Source organism: Acipenser ruthenus, unplaced genomic scaffold, assembly GCF_902713425.1.
Source record: "Acipenser ruthenus unplaced genomic scaffold, fAciRut3.2 maternal haplotype, whole genome shotgun sequence".
Lineage (NCBI taxonomy): Eukaryota > Metazoa > Chordata > Actinopteri > Acipenseriformes > Acipenseridae > Acipenser > Acipenser ruthenus.
The window spans coordinates 78116-100000 of record NW_026708164.1 but is presented as its reverse complement, the minus strand read 5'-3'; the positions used below and the strand labels follow the sequence as shown (position 1 = coordinate 100000).

Here is a 21885-nt window from a genome sequence, read left to right as displayed (position 1 = left end):
AAACGTTTGCCATTGAATTTACACTGAAGACGCTGAGAAAGACTTCTAGTGGAAACGTTTGCCATTGAATTTACACTGAAGACGATGAGAAAGACTTCCAGTGGAAACGTTTGCCATCGAATTTACACTGAAGACGCTGAGAAAGACTTCTAGTGGAAACGTTTCGCATTGAATTTACACTGAAGACGCTGAGAAAGACTTCTAGTGGAAACGTTTGCCATTGAATTTACACTGAAGACGCTGAGAGAGACTTCTAGTGGAAACGTTTGTCATTGAATTTACACTGAAGACGCTGAGAAAGACTTCTAGTGGAAACGTTTGTCATTGAATTTACACTGAAGACACTGAGAAAGACTTCTAGTGGAAACGTTTGCCATTGAATTTACACTGAAGACGCTGAGAGAGACTTCTAGTGGAAACGTTTGCCATTGAATTTACACTGAAGACACTGAGAAAGACTTCTAGTGGAAACGTTTGTCGTTGAATTTACACTGAAGACGTTGAGAATTTTTGAAAACTTAGAGGATTAAAAACAGACAGCACAAATGGAGGAAAGCGTTTAGTAGCTCAGAATTAATGATAAAAAAGGACACATTATTTTAATTATTCTGAACAGTTCTGTGTATTTATAAATGCAATCACACAAGCAAACACCATGCCCAGCAATTCAGCACAGACTGACTGTAGAAAAAACGAGAGAGAGAGAGGAGAGAGGAGAGGGAAGAGTGAAGGAAGAGAGGGAGAAAGAGGGAGAGAAAGAAAGAAAGAAGGGAGAGGGAGGAGAGGACAGAGAAGAGAGAGATAGGAGAGAGAAAAGAGGGGGAGGGACGGAGGGAGGAGAGAGAGAGAAGGAAGAGATAGGAGAGGGAAGAGAGAAGGAAGGGTTAGGAGATGGAAGAGAAGGAAGAGAGGGAGAAAGAGAAAAAAAGAAGGGAGAGGGAGGAGAGGACAGAAAAGAGAGAGATAGAGAAGAGAGGGGGAGGGAGGAGAGACAGAGGGAGGGAGAGAGGGAGGGAGGAGAGACAGAGGGAGGGAGAGAGGGAGGGAGGAGAGACAGAGGGAGGGAGAGAGGGAGGGAGGAGACAGAGGGAGGGAGAGAGGGAGGGAGGAGAGACAGAGGGAGGGAGAGAGGGAGGGAGGAGAGACAGAGGGAGGGAGGGAGGGAGGGAGGAGAGACAGAGGGAGGGAGGGAGAGAAGAGGGAAGCGAGGAGAAGGGAGGGAGAGAGATACGAGAGGGAAGAGAGTAGAAGGAAGAGATAGAAGAGGAAGAGAGACAAAGAAGAGAGTAGAGAGAAGAGAAAGAGGAGAGAGGAAGGGAGGAGAGAGAGAGGAGAGGGAGGAGAGCGAGAGGGTGAAAGGTGTGGGACTGAAAAGTGGGAGCTTAAGAAAAGAAATTGAGAGGAAAAAAATAATAAATAAATCAAGATAACTAAAATTAAAGAAATTAAAAAACACAAAACTGAATCAACGTGTCTGCAAGGCAAAACTGAATTTCAGATTTAATTATCAGAGTGCTTGAATCTCACACTAGCCCTGCTGCACCCGACTCCTGATCATTTCAATATTAATAATAATACTACTAGACTTCATTGAGGGGAGCTCTGAACCCCAGGACTGGGTGCAGCAGCAGCAGCAGCAGCAGGGCTAGTGTGAGTTTGTAACCCTGCTCAAACTCCTGGCTCCCGATCATTTCAATATTAATAATAATAATAATACTAGACTTCATTGAGGGGGGCTCTGAACCCCAGGACTGGGTGCAGCAGCAGCAGCAGCAGCAGCAGGGCTAGTGTGAGTTTCAAGCACTGTGAAAATTATGATTATTATGATTATTATTCATCTCTTAACTACCAGTTTCACCCCAAAAACCTCAAACGCATGCATTTCTGAGCGCATGTCTCACCGTAGCAGAGATACGAGAACACTGGTACCAACCTTATTTTTCTACAAGACAAATAATAAAAAAATAGAACATAAAACATCAAATGAACAAAAATATAATATTCAGCGCTAGACCCTGATATTGATGTGATCCAGCCCTCTGAATTGTCTTTATAATATACAACGCTAGACCCTGATATTGATGCGATCCAGCCCTCTGAAATGTCTTTATAATATACAGCGCTAGACCCTGATATTGATGTGATCCAGCCCTCTGAAATGTCTTTATAATATACAGCACTAGACCCTGATATTGATGCGATCCAGCCCTCTGAAATGTCTTTATAATATACAGCACTAGACCCTGATATTGATGCGATCCAGCCCTCTGAAATGTCTTTATAATATACAGCGCTAGACCCTGATATTGATGTGATCCAGCCCTCTGAAATGTCTTTATAATATACAGCGCTAGACCCTGATATTGATGCGATCCAGCCCTCTGAAATGTCTTTATAATATACAGCACTAGACCCTGATATTGATGCGATCCAGCCCTCTGAAATGTCTTTATAATATATAGCGCTAGACCCTGATATTGATGCGATCCAGCCCTCTGAAATGTCTTTATAATATACAGCACTAGACCCTGATATTGATGCGATCCAGCCCTCTGAAATGTCTTTATAATATACAGCACTAGACCCTGATATTGATGCGATCCAGCCCTCTGAAATGTCTTTATAATATACAGCGCTAGACCCTGATATTGATGCGATCCAGCCCTCTGAAATGTCTTTATAATATACAGCGCTAGACCCTGATATTGATGCGATCCAGCCCTCTGAAATGTCTTTATAATATACAGCACTAGACCCTGATATTGATGTGATCCAGCCCTCTGAAATGTCTTTATAATATACAGCGCTAGACCCTGATATTGATGCGATCCAGCCCTCTGAAATGTCTTTATAATATACAGCGCTAGACCCTGATATTGATGTGATCCAGCTCTCTGAAATGTCTTTATAATATACAGCACTAGACCCTGATATTGATGCGATCCAGCCCTCTGAAATGTCTTTATAATATACAGCGCTAGACCCTGATATTGATGCGATCCAGCCCTCTGAAATGTCTTTATAATATACAGCGCTAGACCCTGATATTGATGCGATCCAGCCCTCTGAAATGTCTTTATAATATACAGCACTAGACCCTGATATTGATGCGATCCAGCCCTCTGAAATGTCTTTATAATATACAGCGCTAGACCCTGATATTGATGCGATCCAGCCCTCTGAAATGTCTTTATAATATACAGCACTAGACCCTGATATTGATGCGATCCAGCCCTCTGAAATGTCTTTATAAAATGTCTTTACCTCCTTGTGTCCCCGATTCTTGATGTTCAGTTTCTTGGCGTTGACGAAATCAAACAGTTTTCCGTACTCCTCTCTGAAAAAGAGGAGAGAGAGAGAGAGAGAGAGAGAGAGATTTCAAATGTGGAGTTACGAAAGAAAACTCATGCTAGAGTAAAGTGCAACACGAAACCGGGCAGCAGTGTAGAGTAGTGGTCAGGGCTCTGGACTCTAGACTGGAGGGTCGTGGGTTCAATCCCAGGTGGGGGACGCTGCTGCTGTACCCTTGAGCGAGGTACTTTACCTAGATTGCTCCAGTAAAAACCCAACTGTATAAATGGGGAATTGTATGTAAAAAATAATGTGATATCTTGTGACAATTGTAAGTCGCCCTGGATAAGGGCGTCTGCTAAGAAATTAATAATAATAATAATAATAATAATAATAATAATAATAATTTCCATGTGGAGGCACCTGGGGCACTGGAGTGAGGAGAGATCGCAGTTTGCACACCCTGATTTCGTGGGGGGCTGCAACTGTTTCATGTCCTAAGATCTCTTCACTTCTCTGTACTGTTATATTACACTGCACTGTACTTGCCCTGCTTGCTCTCTGTATTGTATTGTATTGTATTGTATTGTATTGCAGTACCTCTCTATGCTGTTGAAGGTGTACTGGCCTCCCTGCTTGCTCTCTGTATTGTATTGTATTGTATTGTATTGTATTGCAGTACCTCTCGATGCTGCTGAAGGTGTACTGGCCTCCCTGCTTGCTCTCTGTATTGTATTGTATTGTATTGTATTGTATTGTATTGCAGTACCTCTCGATGCTGTTGAAGGTGTACTGGCCTCCCTGCTTGCTCTCTGTATTGTATTGTATTGTATTGTATTGTATTGCAGTGCCTCTCGATGCTGCTGAAGGTGTACTGGCCTCCCTGCTTGCTCTCTGTATTGTATTGTATTGTATTGTATTGTATTGCAGTACCTCTCGATGCTGCTGAAGGTGTACTGGCCTCCCTGCTTGCTCTCTGTATTGTATTGTATTGTATTGTATTGTATTGTATTGCAGTACCTCTCGATGCTGTTGAAGGTGTACTGGCCTCCCTGCTTGCTCTCTGTATTGTATTGTATTGTATTGTATTGTATTGTATTGCAGTACCTCTCGATGCTGCTGAAGGTGTACTGGCCTCCCTGCTTGCTCTCTGTATTGTATTGTATTGTATTGTATTGTATTGCAGTACCTCTCGATGCTGTTGAAGGTGTACTGGCCTCCCTGCTTGCTCTCTGTATTGTATTGTATTGTATTGCATTGCAGTACCTCTCGATGCTGTTGAAGGTGTACTGGCCTCCCTGCTTGCTCTCTGTATTGTATTGTATTGTATTGTATTGTATTGTATTGCAGTACCTCTCGATGCTGCTGAAGGTGTACTGGCCTCCCTGCTTGCTCTCTGTATTGTATTGTATTGTATTGTATTGTATTGTATTGTATTGCAGTACCTCTCGATGCTGTTGAAGGTGTACTGGCCTCCCTGCTTGCTCTCTGTATTGTATTGTATTGTATTGTATTGTATTGCAGTACCTCTCGATGCTGCTGAAGGTGTACTGGCCTCCCTGCTTGCTCTCTGTATTGTATTGTATTGTATTGCAGTACCTCTCGATGCTGCTGAAGGTGTACTGGCCTCCCTGCTTGCTCTCTGTATTGTATTGTATTGTATTGTATTGCAGTACCTCTCGATGCTGCTGAAGGTGTACTGGCCTCCCTGCTTGCTCTCTGTATTGTATTGTATTGTATTGTATTGTATTGCAGTACCTCTCGATGCTGCTGAAGGTGTACTGGCCTCCCTGCTTGCTCTCTGTATTGTATTGTATTGTATTGTATTGCAGTACCTCTCGATGCTGCTGAAGGTGTACTGGCCTCCCTGCTTGCTCTCTGTATTGTATTGTATTGTATTGCAGTGCCTCTCGATGCTGCTGAAGGTGTACTGGCCTCCCTGCTTGCTCTCTGTATTGTATTGTATTGTATTGCAGTACCTCTCGATGCTGTTGAAGGTGTACTGGCCTCCCTGCTTGCTCTCTGTATTGTATTGTATTGTATTGTATTGCAGTACCTCTCGATGCTGTTGAAGGTGTACTGGCCTCCCTGCTTGCTCTCTGTATTGTATTGTATTGTATTGTATTGTATTGCAGTACCTCTCGATGCTGCTGAAGGTGTACTGGCCTCCCTGCTTGCTCTCTGTATTGTATTGTATTGTATTGTATTGTATTGTATTGTAGTACCTCTCGATGCTGCTGAAGGTGTACTGGCCTCCCTGCTTGCTCTCTGTATTGTATTGTATTGTATTGTATTGTATTGTATTGTATTGTATTGTATTGTATTGCAGTACCTCTCGATGCTGCTGAAGGTGTACTGGCCTCCCTGCTTGCTCTCTGTATTGTATTGTATTGTATTGTATTGTATTGCAGTACCTCTCGATGCTGCTGAAGGTGTACTGGCCTCCCTGCTTGCTCTCTGTATTGTATTGTATTCTATTGTATTGTATTGTATTGCAGTACCTCTCGATGCTGCTGAAGGTGTACTGGCCTCCCTGCTTGCTCTCTGTATTGTATTGTATTGTATTGTATTGTATTGCAGTACCTCTCGATGCTGCTGAAGGTGTACTGGCCTCCCTGCTTGCTCTCTGTATTGTATTGTATTGTATTGTATTGTATTGTATTGCAGTACCTCTCGATGCTGCTGAAGGTGTACTGGCCTCCCTGCTTGCTCTCTGTATTGTATTGTATTGTATTGTATTGTATTGCAGTACCTCTCGATGCTGTTGAAGGTGTACTGGCCTCCCTGCTTGCTCTCTGTATTGTATTGTATTGTATTGTATTGTATTGCAGTACCTCTCGATGCTGCTGAAGGTGTACTGGCCTCCCTGCTTGCTCTCTGTATTGTATTGTATTGTATTGTATTGTATTGCAGTACCTCTCGATGCTGTTGAAGGTGTACTGGCCTCCCTGCTTGCTCTCTGTATTGTATTGTATTGTATTGTATTGCAGTACCTCTCGATGCTGCTGAAGGTGTACTGGCCTCCCTGCTTGCTCTCTGTATTGTATTGTATTGTATTGTATTGTATTGTATTGTATTGCAGTACCTCTCGATGCTGCTGAAGGTGTACTGGCCTCCCTGCTTGCTCTCTGTATTGTATTGTATTGTATTGTATTGTATTGTATTGCAGTACCTCTCGATGCTGCTGAAGGTGTACTGGCCTCCCTGCTTGCTCTCTGTATTGTATTGTATTGTATTGTATTGTATTGCAGTACCTCTCGATGCTGTTGAAGGTGTACTGGCCTCCCTGCTTGCTCTCTGTATTGTATTGTATTGTATTGTATTGTATTGCAGTACCTCTCGATGCTGCTGAAGGTGTACTGGCCTCCCTGCTTGCTCTCGATCTCGAAGTCGAAGGACCGCGTGGTCGTGGTTCCGCGGGCGAAGTTCACGCAGGACACCTCGTCGAAGCGCAGGTGCAGGGGGGGCTTGTGCACGAAGATGAAGCCCCTCTCCAGGGGGTACAGGAGCCCCGAGCTCGCCTTGTACGAGCAGGTGATGCACTGCGCCCCCGAGTGGCTGTGGAGAGACACACACAGTTTAAGCCAACTGAACCCCAGTTAGATCCTAGTTGGTTTAACCCAAGCTGGACCCCAGTTAGATCCTAGTTGGTTTAACCCAGCTGAACCCCAGTTAGATCCTAGTTGGTTTAACCCAGCTGAACCCCAGTCAGAACCTAGTTGGTTGAACCCAGCTGAACCCCAGTTAGATCCTAGTTGGTTTAACCCAGCTGAACCCCAGTTGGATCCTAGTTGGTTTAACCCAGCTGAACCCCAGTTAGATCCTAGTTGGTTTAACCCAGCTGAACCCCAGTTAGATCCTAGTTGGTTTAACCCAGCTGAACCCCAGTCAGAACCTAGTTGGTTTAATCCAGCTGAACCCCAGTTAGATCCTAGTTGGTTTAACCCAGCTGAACCCCAGTTAGATCCTAGTTGGTTTAACCCAGCTGAACCCCAGTTAGATCCTAGTTGGTTTAACCCAGCTGAACCCCAGTTAGAACCTAGTTGGTTTAACCCAGCTGAACCCCAGTCAGAACCTAGTTGGTTGAACCCAGCTGGACCCCAGTCAGAACCTAGTTGGTTGAACCCAGCTGAACCCCAGTTAGATCCTAGTTGGTTTAACCCAGCTGAACCCCAATTAGATCCTAGTTGGTAAAACCCAAGCTGGACCCCAGTTAGAACCTAGTTGGTTTAACCCAGCTGAACCCCAGTTGGATGCCCAGTTTAACCCAGCTGAACCCCAGTTAGATCCTAGTTGGTTTAACCCAGCTGAACCCCAGTTAGAACCTAGTTGGTTTAACCCAGCTGAACCCCAGTTAGATCCTAGTTGGTTTAACCCAGCTGAACCCCAGTTAGATCCTAGTTGGTTTAACCCAGCTGAACCCCAGTTAGATCCTAGTTGGTTTAACCCAGCTGAACCCCAGTTAGATCCTAGTTGGTTTAACCCAGCTGAACCCCAGTTAGATCCTAGTTGGTTTAACCCAGCTGAACCCCAGTTAGATCCTAGTTGGTTTAACCCAGCTGAACCCCAGTTAGATCCTAGTTGGTTGAACCCAGCTGGACCCCAGTTAGATCCTAGTTGGTTTAACCCAGCTAAACCCCAGTTAGATCCTAGTTGGTTTAACCCAGCTGAACCCCAGTTAGAACCTAGTTGGTTGAACCCAGCTGGACCCCAGTTAGATCCTAGTTGGTTTAACCCAAGTTGGACCCCAGTTAGATCCTAGTTGGTTTAACCCAGCTGAACCCCAGTTAGATCCTAGTTGGTTTAACCCAGCTGAACCCCAGTTAGATCCTAGTTGGTTTAACCCAGTTGAACCCCAGTTGGATGCCCAGTTTAACCCAGTTGAACCCCAGTTGGATGCCCAGTTTAACCCAGTTGAACCCCAGTTGGATGCCCAGTTTAACCCAGTTGAACCCCAGTTGGATGCCCAGTTTAACCCAGTTGAACCCCAGTTGGATGCCCAGTTGAACCCAGTTGAACCCCAGTTGGATGCCCAGTTTAACCCAGCTGAACCCCAGTTGGATGCCCAGTTGAACCCCAGTCCGCCTCACCCCTGGAAGTTGCCCGGCACGGTGATTTTGCGGTTGACCAGGGCCTTCATGACTCTGCTCACCATCTCATACAGAGAGCCAGACATGTTCCTGTTGAGCTTCCCAGCAAACCTCTTCTCAACATCATCCCTGAGAGAAAGGAGAGGGGAGGGGGAGAGGGGAGAGAGAGGGGGGGGGGAGAGGGGAGAGAAAGAGGGGGAGAGAGGAGAGGGAGAGGGGAGGAGAGGGAGAGAGGGGGAGAGAGGAGGAGAGAGGAGAGGAGAGGGAGAGGGAGAGGGGGGAGAGGAGAGAGGGGGAGAGAGGAGAGGGAGAGGAGAGAAGGGGAGAGAGGAGAGGGAGAGGAGAGAAGGGGAGAGAGGAGAGGGAGAGGGGGGAGAGAGACAGGAGAGAGAGAGAGGAATAAGGGAGAGCGAGAGGTGAGAGGAGAGAAAGAGGGAGAGAAAGGGGTGGAACAGGGAGAGGGTGGAGAGAGAAGGTGGAGAGGGGAGGAGAGAGGAGAGGGGAGAGGGTGGAGAGAGGGGGAGATGAGAGCGTGAGGGGAGGAGAGAGGGAGAGAGGGAGGAGAGAGAGGGGAGGAACAGAGAGGGGAGGAACAGAGAGGAGAGTGGAATGGGGGAGAGAGGGAGAGAGCAGGGAGGGGAGAGACAGAGGAAAGAGAAATTGGTTAGAAAAACAATTCAGTATCATCAGCCAATCAGCTTCCAGCTCCTCCAGCGGGCATCAAAAACACAGCCGACGCCCACTGGAACGTCACCGGCGAATCAGCACACGACCGGGTCCGCTCGCATTCCATCACCCAGCAACAACCAGCCAATCAACACCCTGCCTTCGAGCAAAGCAACCAATCCTGGAAGCAGCCCGAAATCAGCCCGCCTTTCCATTCTAAAAGACAATTCATGTTCAAACCCGTTTCCTTCACAGCGGCACTCGGACCCGGGTCGCGGTGAAACCTCGGGGCTGTGGGTCGAGGCGCTCTGAACCCCCGGGGTACCCCGCCCTGCGTAGCTGGGGCTCACTCACTCCGTCATGTTGAGGGTCAGGGTGAGATCTTCCTCTTTGGAGAACAGCAGGATCAGGAAGTGGTAGCGGGTCTGCCCCTGTTTGATAGGAGGGTCCAGGCTGATCTGAAAACAACACAGACAGAAAAGAAAAGAAACCCAAATCAACACGTGCAGGAAACTGCGCCCCGGCGTCGGCCATCTTGGCTCCGAGTTCCCTATACTTCACACACGGTCCCCGCTGGGACACAGAGCCACGATGGAGCCAGTTTCACACAGCGGGTTTTGTCATTGCTGTAGCGAGACACAGAACAGACAGAGACAGAGAGAGAGAGACAGAGAGAGAGAGACAGAGAGAGAGAGACAGAGAGAGAGAGAGAGAGACAGAGAGAGAGAGAGAGACAGAGACAGAGACAGAGACAGAGACAGAGACACAGAGAGACAGAGACAGAGAGAGAGAGACAGAGAGAGAGAGACAGAGAGAGAGAGAGAGAGACAGAGAGAGAGAGACAGAGAGAGAGAGAGAGAGAGACAGAGACAGAGACAGAGACAGAGAGAGACAGAGAGAGAGAGAGAGAGAGAGAGAGAGAGAGAGAGAGAGACAGAGAGAGAGAGCGAGAGTCAACTGGATATATTAACTGATGAGAGCCAGGCCTGCTAGCTGACAGCAGAGACACAGAGCCAGCCCTGCTAGCTGACAGCAGAGACACAGAGCCAGCCCTGCTAGCAGACAGCAGAGACACAGAGCCAGCCCTGCTAGCAGACACCAGAGACACAGAGCCAGCCCTGCTAGCAGACAGCAGAGACACAGAGCCAGCCCTGCTAGCTGACAGCAGAGACACAGAGCCAGCCCTGCTAGCAGACAGCAGAGACACAGAGCCAGCCCTGCTAGCAGACAGCAGAGACACAGAGCCAGCCCTGCTAGCAGACAGCAGAGACACAGAGCCAGCCCTGCTAGCAGACAGCAGAGACACAGAGCCAGCCCTGCTAGGGGACAGCAGAGACACAGAGCCAGCCCTGCTAGCAGACAGCAGAGACACAGAGCCAGCCCTGCTAGGGGACAGCAGAGACACAGAGCCAGCCCTGCTAGCTGACAGCAGAGACACAGAGCCAGCCCTGCTAGCAGACAGCAGAGACACAGAGCCAGCCCTGCTAGCTGACAGCAGAGACACAGAGCCAGCCCTGCTAGCAGACAGCAGAGACACAGAGCCAGCCCTGCTAGCAGACAGCAGAGACACAGAGCCAGCCCTGCTAGCAGACAGCAGAGACACAGAGCCAGCCCTGCTAGCAGACAGCAGAGACACAGAGCCAGCCCTGCTAGCAGACAGCAGAGACACAGAGCCAGCCCTGCTAGGGGACAGCAGAGACACAGAGCCAGCCCTGCTAGCAGACAGCAGAGACACAGAGCCAGCCCTGCTAGCAGACAGCAGAGACACAGAGCCAGCCCTGCTAGGGGACAGCAGAGACACAGAGCCAGCCCTGCTAGGGGACAGCAGAGACACAGAGCCAGCCCTGCTAGCTGACAGCAGAGACACAGAGCCAGCCCTGCTAGCAGACAGCAGAGACACAGAGCCAGCCCTGCTAGCAGACAGCAGAGACACAGAGCCAGCCCTGCTAGCTGACAGCAGAGACACAGAGCCAGCCCTGCTAGCAGACAGCAGAGACACAGAGCCAGCCCTGCTAGCAGACAGCAGAGACACAGAGCCAGCCCTGCTAGCAGACAGCAGAGACACAGAGCCAGCCCTGCTAGCAGACAGCAGAGACACAGAGCCAGCCCTGCTAGGGGACAGCAGAGACACAGAGCCAGCCCTGCTAGGGGACAGCAGAGACACAGAGCCAGCCCTGCTAGCAGACAGCAGAGACACAGAGCCAGCCCTGCTAGCAGACAGCAGAGACACAGAGCCAGCCCTGCTAGCAGACAGCAGAGACACAGAGCCAGCCCTGCTAGCGGACAGCAGAGACACAGAGCCAGCCCTGCTAGGGGACAGCAGAGACACAGAGCCAGCCCTGCTAGCAGACAGCAGAGACACAGAGCCAGCCCTGCTAGCAGACAGCAGAGACACAGAGCCAGCCCTGCTAGCAGACAGCAGAGACACAGAGCCAGCCCTGCTAGGGGACAGCAGAGACACAGAGCCAGCCCTGCTAGGGGACAGCAGAGACACAGAGCCAGCCCTGCTAGCTGACAGCAGAGACACAGAGCCAGCCCTGCTAGCAGACAGCAGAGACACAGAGCCAGCCCTGCTAGCAGACAGCAGAGACACAGAGCCAGCCCTGCTAGCAGACAGCAGAGACACAGAGCCAGCCCTGCTAGCAGACAGCAGAGACACAGAGCCAGCCCTGCTAGCAGACAGCAGAGACACAGAGCCAGCCCTGCTAGCTGACAGCAGAGAGACAGAGCCAGCCCTGCTAGCAGACAGCAGAGACACAGAGCCAGCCCTGCTAGCTGACAGCAGAGACACAGAGCCAGCCCTGCTAGCAGACAGCAGAGACACAGAGCCAGCCCTGCTAGCTGACAGCAGAGACACAGAGCCAGCCCTGCTAGCAGACAGCAGAGACACAGAGCCAGCCCTGCTAGCAGACAGCAGAGACACAGAGCCAGCCCTGCTAGCTGACAGCAGAGACACAGAGCCAGCCCTGCTAGCAGACAGCAGAGACACAGAGCCAGCCCTGCTAGCAGACAGCAGAGACACAGAGCCAGCCCTGCTAGCAGACAGCAGAGACACAGAGCCAGCCCTGCTAGCTGACAGCAGAGACACAGAGCCAGCCCTGCTAGCAGACAGCAGAGACACAGAGCCAGCCCTGCTAGGGGACAGCAGAGACACAGAGCCAGCCCTGCTAGCAGACAGCAGAGACACAGAGCCAGCCCTGCTAGCAGACAGCAGAGACACAGAGCCAGCCCTGCTAGGGGACAGCAGAGACACAGAGCCAGCCCTGCTAGGGGACAGCAGAGACACAGAGCCAGCCCTGCTAGCTGACAGCAGAGACACAGAGCCAGCCCTGCTAGCAGACAGCAGAGACACAGAGCCAGCCCTGCTAGCAGACAGCAGAGACACAGAGCCAGCCCTGCTAGCAGACAGCAGAGACACAGAGCCAGCCCTGCTAGCAGACAGCAGAGACACAGAGCCAGCCCTGCTAGCAGACAGCAGAGACACAGAGCCAGCCCTGCTAGCTGACAGCAGAGAGACAGAGCCAGCCCTGCTAGCAGACAGCAGAGACACAGAGCCAGCCCTGCTAGCTGACAGCAGAGACACAGAGCCAGCCCTGCTAGCTGACAGCAGAGACACAGAGCCAGCCCTGCTAGCTGACAGCAGAGACACAGAGCCAGCCCTGCTAGCTGACAGCAGAGACACAGAGCCAGCCCTGCTAGCTGACAGCAGAGACACAGAGCCAGCCCTGCTAGCTGACAGCAGAGACACAGAGCCAGCCCTGCTAGCAGACAGCAGAGACACAGAGCCAGCCCTGCTAGCTGACAGCAGAGACACAGAGCCAGCCCTGCTAGCTGACAGCAGAGACACAGAGCCAGCCCTGCTAGCTGACAGCAGAGACACAGAGCCAGCCCTGCTAGCTGACAGCAGAGACACAGAGCCAGCCCTGCTAGCTGACAGCAGAGACACAGAGCCAGCCCTGCTAGCAGACAGCAGAGACACAGAGCCAGCCCTGCTAGCTGACAGCAGAGACACAGAGCCAGCCCTGCTAGCTGACAGCAGAGACACAGAGCCAGCCCTGCTAGCCGACAGCAGAGACACAGAGCCAGCCCTGCTAGCCGACAGCAGAGACACAGAGACAGCCCTGCTAGCTGACAGCAGAGACACAGAGACAGCCCTGCTAGCAGGCAGCAGAGACACAGAGCCAGCCCTGCTAGCAGACAGCGTGGGCCGGGTCCAGGCGGGCTCACCACGAAGAACATCTGGCGCTGGTCCTTGTGCGGCAGCAGGAAGAGTCGCAGCACGGTGGTGTAGGGGATCTTGTAGTCGAAGGTCTTGCCGTGCAGGTGCAGGAAGGACGGGTAGATGCGGATGTCGTAGCGCCCCCTGGGGGTCAGGCACTGCAGCTCCCGGAAGATGCAGACAGCGTCGCCCGTGGCCTGGATCACATCCGCCTTGGAGAGGACCTGCTGGGAAAACGCCTGAGAGAGAGAGAGGGGGGGGGAGAGAGAGAGAGAGAGAGAGAGAGAGAGGGGGGAGAGAGAGAGAAGGGAGAGAGAGAGAGGGGAGAAAGAGAGAGGGGAGAGAGAGAGACGGAGGGGGAGGGAGAGAGAGAGGGGGGAGGGAGAGAGAGAGGAGAGAGAGAGAGAGAGAGAGGGGGGAGAGGAGAGAGGGGGGAGAGAGAGGGGGGAGAGGGGGAGAGACGGAGAGAGAGGGGGGAAAGGGGGAGAGACGGAGAGAGAGGGGGAGAGGGGGAGAGACGGAGAGAGAGGGGGAGAGGGGGAGAGGGAGAGAGGGAGGGGGAGAGGGAGAGAGGGAGGAGGAGGGGGAGGGAGAGGAGTCAATAGATAGATACAGAGAGAGTGGTCAGTACAGAGACAGGGGATCGAGAAAGGAGAGAGAGAGAGAGAGACAGAGAGAGAGAGAGAGAGAGAGAGAGAGTAGAGAATTCAAAATCTCTCTCAATCACTAGAGATACTCTGCGAAGCAGAAAAGTCAACGAGAAACTGAAAACTCACTGTTAATTGGCAGACAGCATGGTAGAGTTCATATCTACACACACACACACAGATACATCACACACACAGATAGATACATCACACACACACAGATTACACCCCCCCCCCCCCCCCCCCCCCTCCGCTCTCACCTCCACAGGGTCCACCCCCTCGTCCGTGGAGGAGGGAGGCACGTAGAATCGCACCTCCATGAGCGAGACCTCCGCGTCGTCGTTCTGGTGGAACTCCAGAGCCACCTCGTTCTTGCCGGGGGTGCACTGGGACACGTTGGTCAGGGGCACCTCGAAAGCGGGCTGGTCATTGATGTCAAAGGTCAGGAGCTGACCTGGAACACACAGAGAGACACACAGACACACAGTGTGCATCAGAGAGGTGCAGAGAGAGACACACACACACACACAGCGTGCATCAGAGAGGTGCAGAGAGAGACACACACACAGAGTGCATCAGAGAGAGACACACACACACACAGAGTGCATCAGAGAGGTGCAGAGAGAGACACACACACACAGAGTGCATCAGAGAGGTGCAGAGACACACACACAGAGTGCATCAGAGAGAGACACACACACACACAGAGTGCATCAGAGAGAGACACACACACACACACACAGAGTGCATCAGAGAGGTGCAGAGAGAGACACACACACACAGAGTGCATTAGAGAGGTGCAGAGAGAGACACACACACACAGAGTGCATCAGAGAGGTGCAGAGACACACACACAGAGTGCATCAGAGAGAGACACACACACACACAGAGTGCATCAGAGAGAGACACACACACACACACACAGAGTGCATCAGAGAGGTGCAGAGACACACACACAGAGTGCATCAGAGAGAGACACACACACACACAGAGTGCATCAGAGAGGTGCAGAGAGAGACACACACACACAGAGTGCATCAGAGAGGTGCAGAGAGAGACACACACACAGAGTGCATCAGAGAGAGACACACACACACACAGAGTGCATCAGAGAGGTGCAGAGAGAGACACACACACACAGAGTGCATCAGAGAGGTGCAGAGACACACACACACAGAGTGCATCAGAGAGGTGCAGAGAGAGACACACACACACACAGAGTGCATCAGAGAGGTGCAGAGACACACACACACAGAGTGCATCAGAGAGGTGCAGAGACACACACACACACAGAGTGCATCAGAGAGGTGCAGAGACACACACACACAGAGTGCATCAGAGAGGTGCAGAGAGAGACACACACACACACAGAGTGCATCAGAGAGGTGCAGAGACACACACACACAGAGTGCATCAGAGAGGTGCAGAGACACACACACACACAGAGTGCATCAGAGAGGTGCAGAGACACACACACACAGAGTGCATCAGAGAGGTGCAGAGACACACACACACACAGAGTGCATCAGAGAGGTGCAGAGACACACACACACACAGAGTGCATCAGAGAGGTGCAGAGACACACACACACAGAGTGCATCAGAGAGGTGCAGAGAGAGACACACACACAGAGTGCATCAGAGAGGTGCAGAGAGAGACACACACACAGAGTGCATCAGAGAGAGACACACACACACACACAGAGTGCATCAGAGAGAGACACACACACACACAGAGTGCATCAGAGAGGTGCAGAGAGAGACACACACACACAGAGTGCATCAGAGAGGTGCAGAGAGAGACACACACACAGAGTGCATCAGAGAGAGACACACACACACACAGAGTGCATCAGAGAGGTGCAGAGAGAGACACACACACACAGAGTGCATCAGAGAGGTGCAGAGACACACACACACAGAGTGCATCAGAGAGGTGCAGAGAGAGACACACACACACACAGAGTGCATCAGAGAGGTGCAGAGACACACACACACAGAGTGCATCAGAGAGGTGCAGAGACACACACACACACAGAGTGCATCAGAGAGGTGCAGAGACACACACACACAGAGTGCATCAGAGAGGTGCAGAGACACACACACAGAGTGCATCAGAGAGGTGCAGAGACACACACACACAGAGTGCATCAGAGAGGTGCAGAGACACACACACACAGAGTGCATCAGAGAGGTGCAGAGACACACACACACACAGAGTGCATCAGAGAGGTGCAGAGACACACACACACAGAGTGCATCAGAGAGGTGCAGAGACACACACACACACAGAGTGCATCAGAGAGGTGCAGAGACACACACACACACAGAGTGCATCAGAGAGGTGCAGAGACACACACACACAGAGTGCATCAGAGAGGTGCAGAGAGAGACACACACACAGAGTGCATCAGAGAGGTGCAGAGAGAGACACACACACAGAGTGCATCAGAGAGAGACACACACACACACAGAGTGCATCAGAGAGAGACACACACACACACACACACACACACAGTGCATCAGAGAGGTGCAGAGAGAGAGACACACACACACAGAGTGCATCAGAGACACACACACACACACACAGAGTGCATCAGAGAGAGAGACACACACACACACAGAGTGCATCAGAGAGGTGCAGAGAGAGACACACACTGTGGTTCTGTGCAGGGTTGTGTATCAGTGTTATACAGTGCTGTCCTGCCAGCATTGCTGTGGTTCTGTGCAGGGTTGTGTATCAGTGTTATACAGTGCAGTCCTGCCAGCATTGCTGTGGTTCTGTGCAGGGTTGTGTATCAGTGTTATACAGTGCGGTCCTGCCAGCATTGCTGTGGTTCTGTGCAGGGTTGTGTATCAGTGTTATACAGGGCGGTCCTGCCAGCATTGCTGTGGTTCTGTGCAGGGTTGTGTATCAGTGTTATACAGTGCGGTCCTGCCAGCATTGCTGTGGTTCTGTGCAGGGTTGTGTATCAGTGTTATACAGTGCGGTCCTGCCAGCATTGCTGTGGTTCTGTGCAGGGTTGTGTATCAGTGTTATACAGGGCGGTCCTGCCAGCATTGCTGTGGTTCTGTGCAGGGTTGTGTATCAGTGTTATACAGTGCGGTCCTGCCAGCATTGCTGTGGTTCTGTGCAGGGTTGTGTATCAGTGTTATACAGTGCGGTCCTGCCAGCATTGCTGTGGTTCTGTGCAGGGTTGTGTATCAGTGTTATACAGTGCGGTCCTGCCAGCATTGCTGTGGTTCTGTGCAGGGTTGTGTATCAGTGTTATACAGTGTTATACAGTGCGGTCCTGCCAGCATTGCTGTGGTTCTGTGCAGGGTTGTGTATCAGTGTTATACAGTGCGGTCCTGCCAGCATTGCTGTGGTTCTGTGCAGGGTTGTGTATCAGTGTTATACAGTGCGGTCCTGCCAGCATTGCTGTGGTTCTGTGCAGGGTTGTGTATCAGTGTTATACAGGGCGGTCCTGCCAGCATTGCTGTGGTTCTGTGCAGGGTTGTGTATCAGTGTTATACAGTGCGGTCCTGCCAGCATTGCTGTGGTTCTGCGCAGGGTTGTGTATCAGTGTTATACAGTGCGGTCCTGCCAGCATTGCTGTGGTTCTTACCCCCAAATCTAGCTGTCCCCCAGTTCCAGCCTTTCACACACAGATCCTTCTCTGTCAGATCCACTTGATAATTAGCCTTGAAATAATTTGACATCTTCTCAAAATCCTGGATAAATTAGAAAGGAAAGAAAAACTGATCAAATTACTGTTTTCCCTTAATTTTCAGACTCCCGTTCCACAGCAGTGTGATCCAGTCCTGGTTTCACTAGGAGCTTAATAATAAGACACACCTGAGCTTGTTAGCTAGACACACTGGGGGCTGATCAAGCTGGTAGTAAAGCCTGGACTGGATCACACTGCTGTGGGATAGGAGTCTTTTTATTTTATTTTTTTAAACGCACCGATTCTCGGAAGCCGTCGTATTTGTACGCGTTCCCGCTTTTCGTTTCCAGTCGGACTCCGTGCCCGAGAGAAACGCGGCGCCAGTAACACCCGGAGAGATCGCTGGCCGCGATGTTGTCCACTCTTCCTGTCTTATTGTTTTTATAAACAACCGCCTGCTTGCTGAGACGCAAGCGACCGTCATTCTGAGAAAAAAAAACAAAACACACAGTTTAAACCATCACCTCTACAGAGATACACACACACCTCTACAGAGATACACACACACCTCTACAGAGATACACACACACCTCTACAGAGACACAGAGAGAGACACACACACCTCTACAGAGACACAGAGAGAGACACACACACCTCTACAGAGACACAGAGAGGCACACACACACCTCTACAGAGAAACAGAGAGGCACACACACACACCTCTACAGAGAAACAGAGAGACACACACACACACCTCTACAGAGAAACAGAGAGACACACACACACACCTCTACAGAGAAACAGAGAGGCACACACACACCTCTACAGAGAAACAGAGACACATACACCTCTACAGAGAAACAGAGAGACACACACACACACCTCTACAGAGAAACACACACACCTCTACAGAGAAACAGAGAGACACACACACACACCTCTACAGAGAAACAGAGAGACACACACACCTCTACAGAGAAACAGAGAGGGACACACCTCTACAGAGACACAGAGAGACACACACACACCTCTACAGAGACACAGAGAGACACACACACACCTCTACAGAGAAACAGAGAGAGACACACACACCTCTACAGAGAAACAGAGAGACACACACACACACACACCTCTACAGAGAAACAGAGAGACACACACACACCTCTACAGAGAAACAGAGGGACACACACACACACACCTCTACAGAGAAACAGAGAGGGACACACACACACACCTCTACAGAGAAACAGAGACACACACATACACCTCTACAGAGAAACAGAGACACACACACACACACCTCTACAGAGAAACAGAGACACACACACCTCTACAGAGAAACAGAGAGAGACACACACACACACCTCTACAGAGAAACAGAGAGACACACACCTCTACAGAGAAACAGAGAGAGACACACACACACACCTCTACAGAGAAACAGAGAGACACACACACACACCTCTACAGAGAAACAGAGAGACACACACACACCTCTACAGAGAAACAGAGAGACACACACACACACCTCTACAGAGAAACAGAGACACACACACACACCTCTACAGAGAAACAGAGAGACACACACCTCTACAGAGAAACAGAGAGACACACACACACCTCTACAGAGAAACAGAGAGACACACACACCTCTACAGAGAAACAGAGAGACACACACACACCTCTACAGAGAAACAGAGAGACACACACACCTCTACAGAGAAACAGAGAGACACACACACACACACACCTCTACAGAGAGACACACACACACCTCTACAGAGAAAAAGAGACACACACACCCCTCTACAGAGAAACAGAGAGACACACACACCCCTCTACAGAGAAACAGAGACACACACACACACCTCTACAGAGAAACAGAGACACACACACACACACCTCTACAGAGAAACAGAGACACACACACACACCTCTACAGAGAAACAGAGAGACACACACACCTCTACAGAGAAACAGAGAGACACACACACCTCTACAGAGAAACAGAGAGACACACACACACACCTCTACAGAGAGACACACACACACCTCTACAGAGAAACAGAGACACACACACACACCTCTACAGAGAAACAGAGACACACACACACACCTCTACAGAGAAACAGAGAGACACACACACACCTCTACAGAGAAAAAGAGACACACACACACCTCTACAGAGAAACAGAGAGACACACACACCTCTACAGAGAAACAGAGAGACACACACACACACCTCTACAGAGAGACACACACACACCTCTACAGAGAAAAAGAGACACACACACCCCTCTACAGAGAAACAGAGAGACACACACACCCCTCTACAGAGAAACAGAGACACACACACACACCTCTACAGAGAAACAGAGACACACACACACACACCTCTACAGAGAAACAGAGAGACACACACACACCTCTACAGAGAAACAGAGACACACACACACACCTCTACAGAGACACAGAGAGGGACACACACACACCTCTACAGAGAAACAGAGAGACACACACACACCTCTACAGAGAAACAGAGACACACACACACCTCTACAGAGACACAGAGAGACACACACCCCTCTACAGAGAAACAGAGAGAGACACACACACACACACCTCTACAGAGAAACAGAGACACACACACCTCTACAGAGAAACAGAGACACACACACCTCTACAGAGAAACAGAGAGACACACACACACCTCTACAGAGAAACAGAGAGACACACACACCTCTACAGAGAAACAGAGACACACACACACAACTCTACAGAGACACAGAGGGACACACACACACCTCTACAGAGAAACAGAGAGACACACACACACACACCTCTACAGAGAAACAGAGAGACACACACACACCTCTACAGAGAAACAGAGAGACACACACACCTCTACAGAGAAACAGAGAGACACACACACACACCTCTACAGAGAAACAGAGAGAGACACACACACCTCTACAGAGAAACAGAGAGAGACACACACACACCTCTACAGAGAAACAGAGAGAGACACACACACACCTCTACAGAGAAACAGAGAGAGACACACACACCTCTACAGAGAAACAGAGAGAGACACACACACACCTCTACAGAGACACACACACACCTCTACAGAGACACAGAGAGACACACACACCTCTACAGAGAAACAGAGAGACACACACACACACCTCTACAGAGACAGAGAGACACACACACACCTCTACAGAGAAACAGAGAGACACACACACACACACCTCTACAGAGAAACAGAGAGACACACACACACCTCTACAGAGAAACAGAGAGACACACACACCTCTACAGAGAGACACACACACACCTCTACAGAGACACAGAGAGACACACACACACCTCTACAGAGAAACAGAGAGGGACACACACCTCTACAGAGAAACAGAGAGAGACACACACACACCTCTACAGAGACACAGAGAGACACACACACACACCTCTACAGAGAAACAGAGACACACACACACCTCTACAGAGAAACAGAGACACACACACACCTCTACAGAGAAACAGAGACACACACACCTCTACAGAGACACACACACACCTCTACAGAGACACACACACACCTCTACAGAGACACACACACACATTTAAGGTAATAAAATGCGCGTCTCTTACCCACGCCCCTTTCACTTCTTGATAAATCTCGTTGAATTCCAGGGTGTCCCCCATGTTTGCAACCAAAGAAAAGGTCTACGAAATAATATTATGAACTATTTCAATATAATAATAATAATAATAATAATAATAATAATAATAATAATAATAATAATAATAATAATAATAATAACCGCAAACTCAATTTGCAGCCTCGCAGAATCTAACACACGTTTCTTAACAAACAAAAACAAAACAACAACTCCGTGATAATGTTTGGCACAAAACTGAAACGTGTTATTTTGATGTAGCCGTCCTCCCTTTAAAATAAAAAGAATAGCAATATATATATATATAATTATTTTATGTATAATTTTAATTGTTTTATATTTTCTTCTGTCGCGAATAGACCCCTTTCCCGCGTGAGCGCGTCAACCCACCGCCGGAAACGGAAGTCTGCTCTGCGCCGCACGACCACAACAACGCAAAAAAAAAAATACGTAAAGCGAAATAAATATTTATTTTAAGACATACCGCGCCGGTTTATTTTTTATTTTTATTTAATTAATAAGCGGGCATTTGAAATTGAATTAATATGCAATATTAATATATTTTTAACACAAATACGACGTTCGCCCCAAAGTGAAATGGAGTATTTGGGCTTCAACTTTTGGGCAAGTGACGTGTCAG

The 21885-nt window shown here is 49.8% G+C and overlaps 1 protein-coding gene across 1 annotated transcript in view; it reads right to left on the bottom strand.

Moving 5' to 3' along the window:
- Positions 1-21393, bottom strand: part of LOC117970842 (FACT complex subunit SSRP1-like) — a 32302-nt gene extending 10909 nt beyond the window's left edge. Inside the window, exons 1-9 of the mRNA XM_059020157.1 lie at positions 21217-21393; positions 17862-18047; positions 17521-17626; positions 14174-14367; positions 13275-13505; positions 9402-9505; positions 8382-8510; positions 6628-6849; positions 3265-3337 (exon numbers count right to left, since the gene is read on the bottom strand). Coding sequence (XP_058876140.1) covers positions 3265-3337; positions 6628-6849; positions 8382-8510; positions 9402-9505; positions 13275-13505; positions 14174-14367; positions 17521-17626; positions 17862-18047; positions 21217-21270 — 1299 coding nt within the window. The 5' untranslated portion in view covers positions 21271-21393. The remainder of the gene's footprint in view (positions 1-3264; positions 3338-6627; positions 6850-8381; positions 8511-9401; positions 9506-13274; positions 13506-14173; positions 14368-17520; positions 17627-17861; positions 18048-21216) is intronic.
- Between the last annotated feature and the right edge of the window lie 492 nt (positions 21394-21885).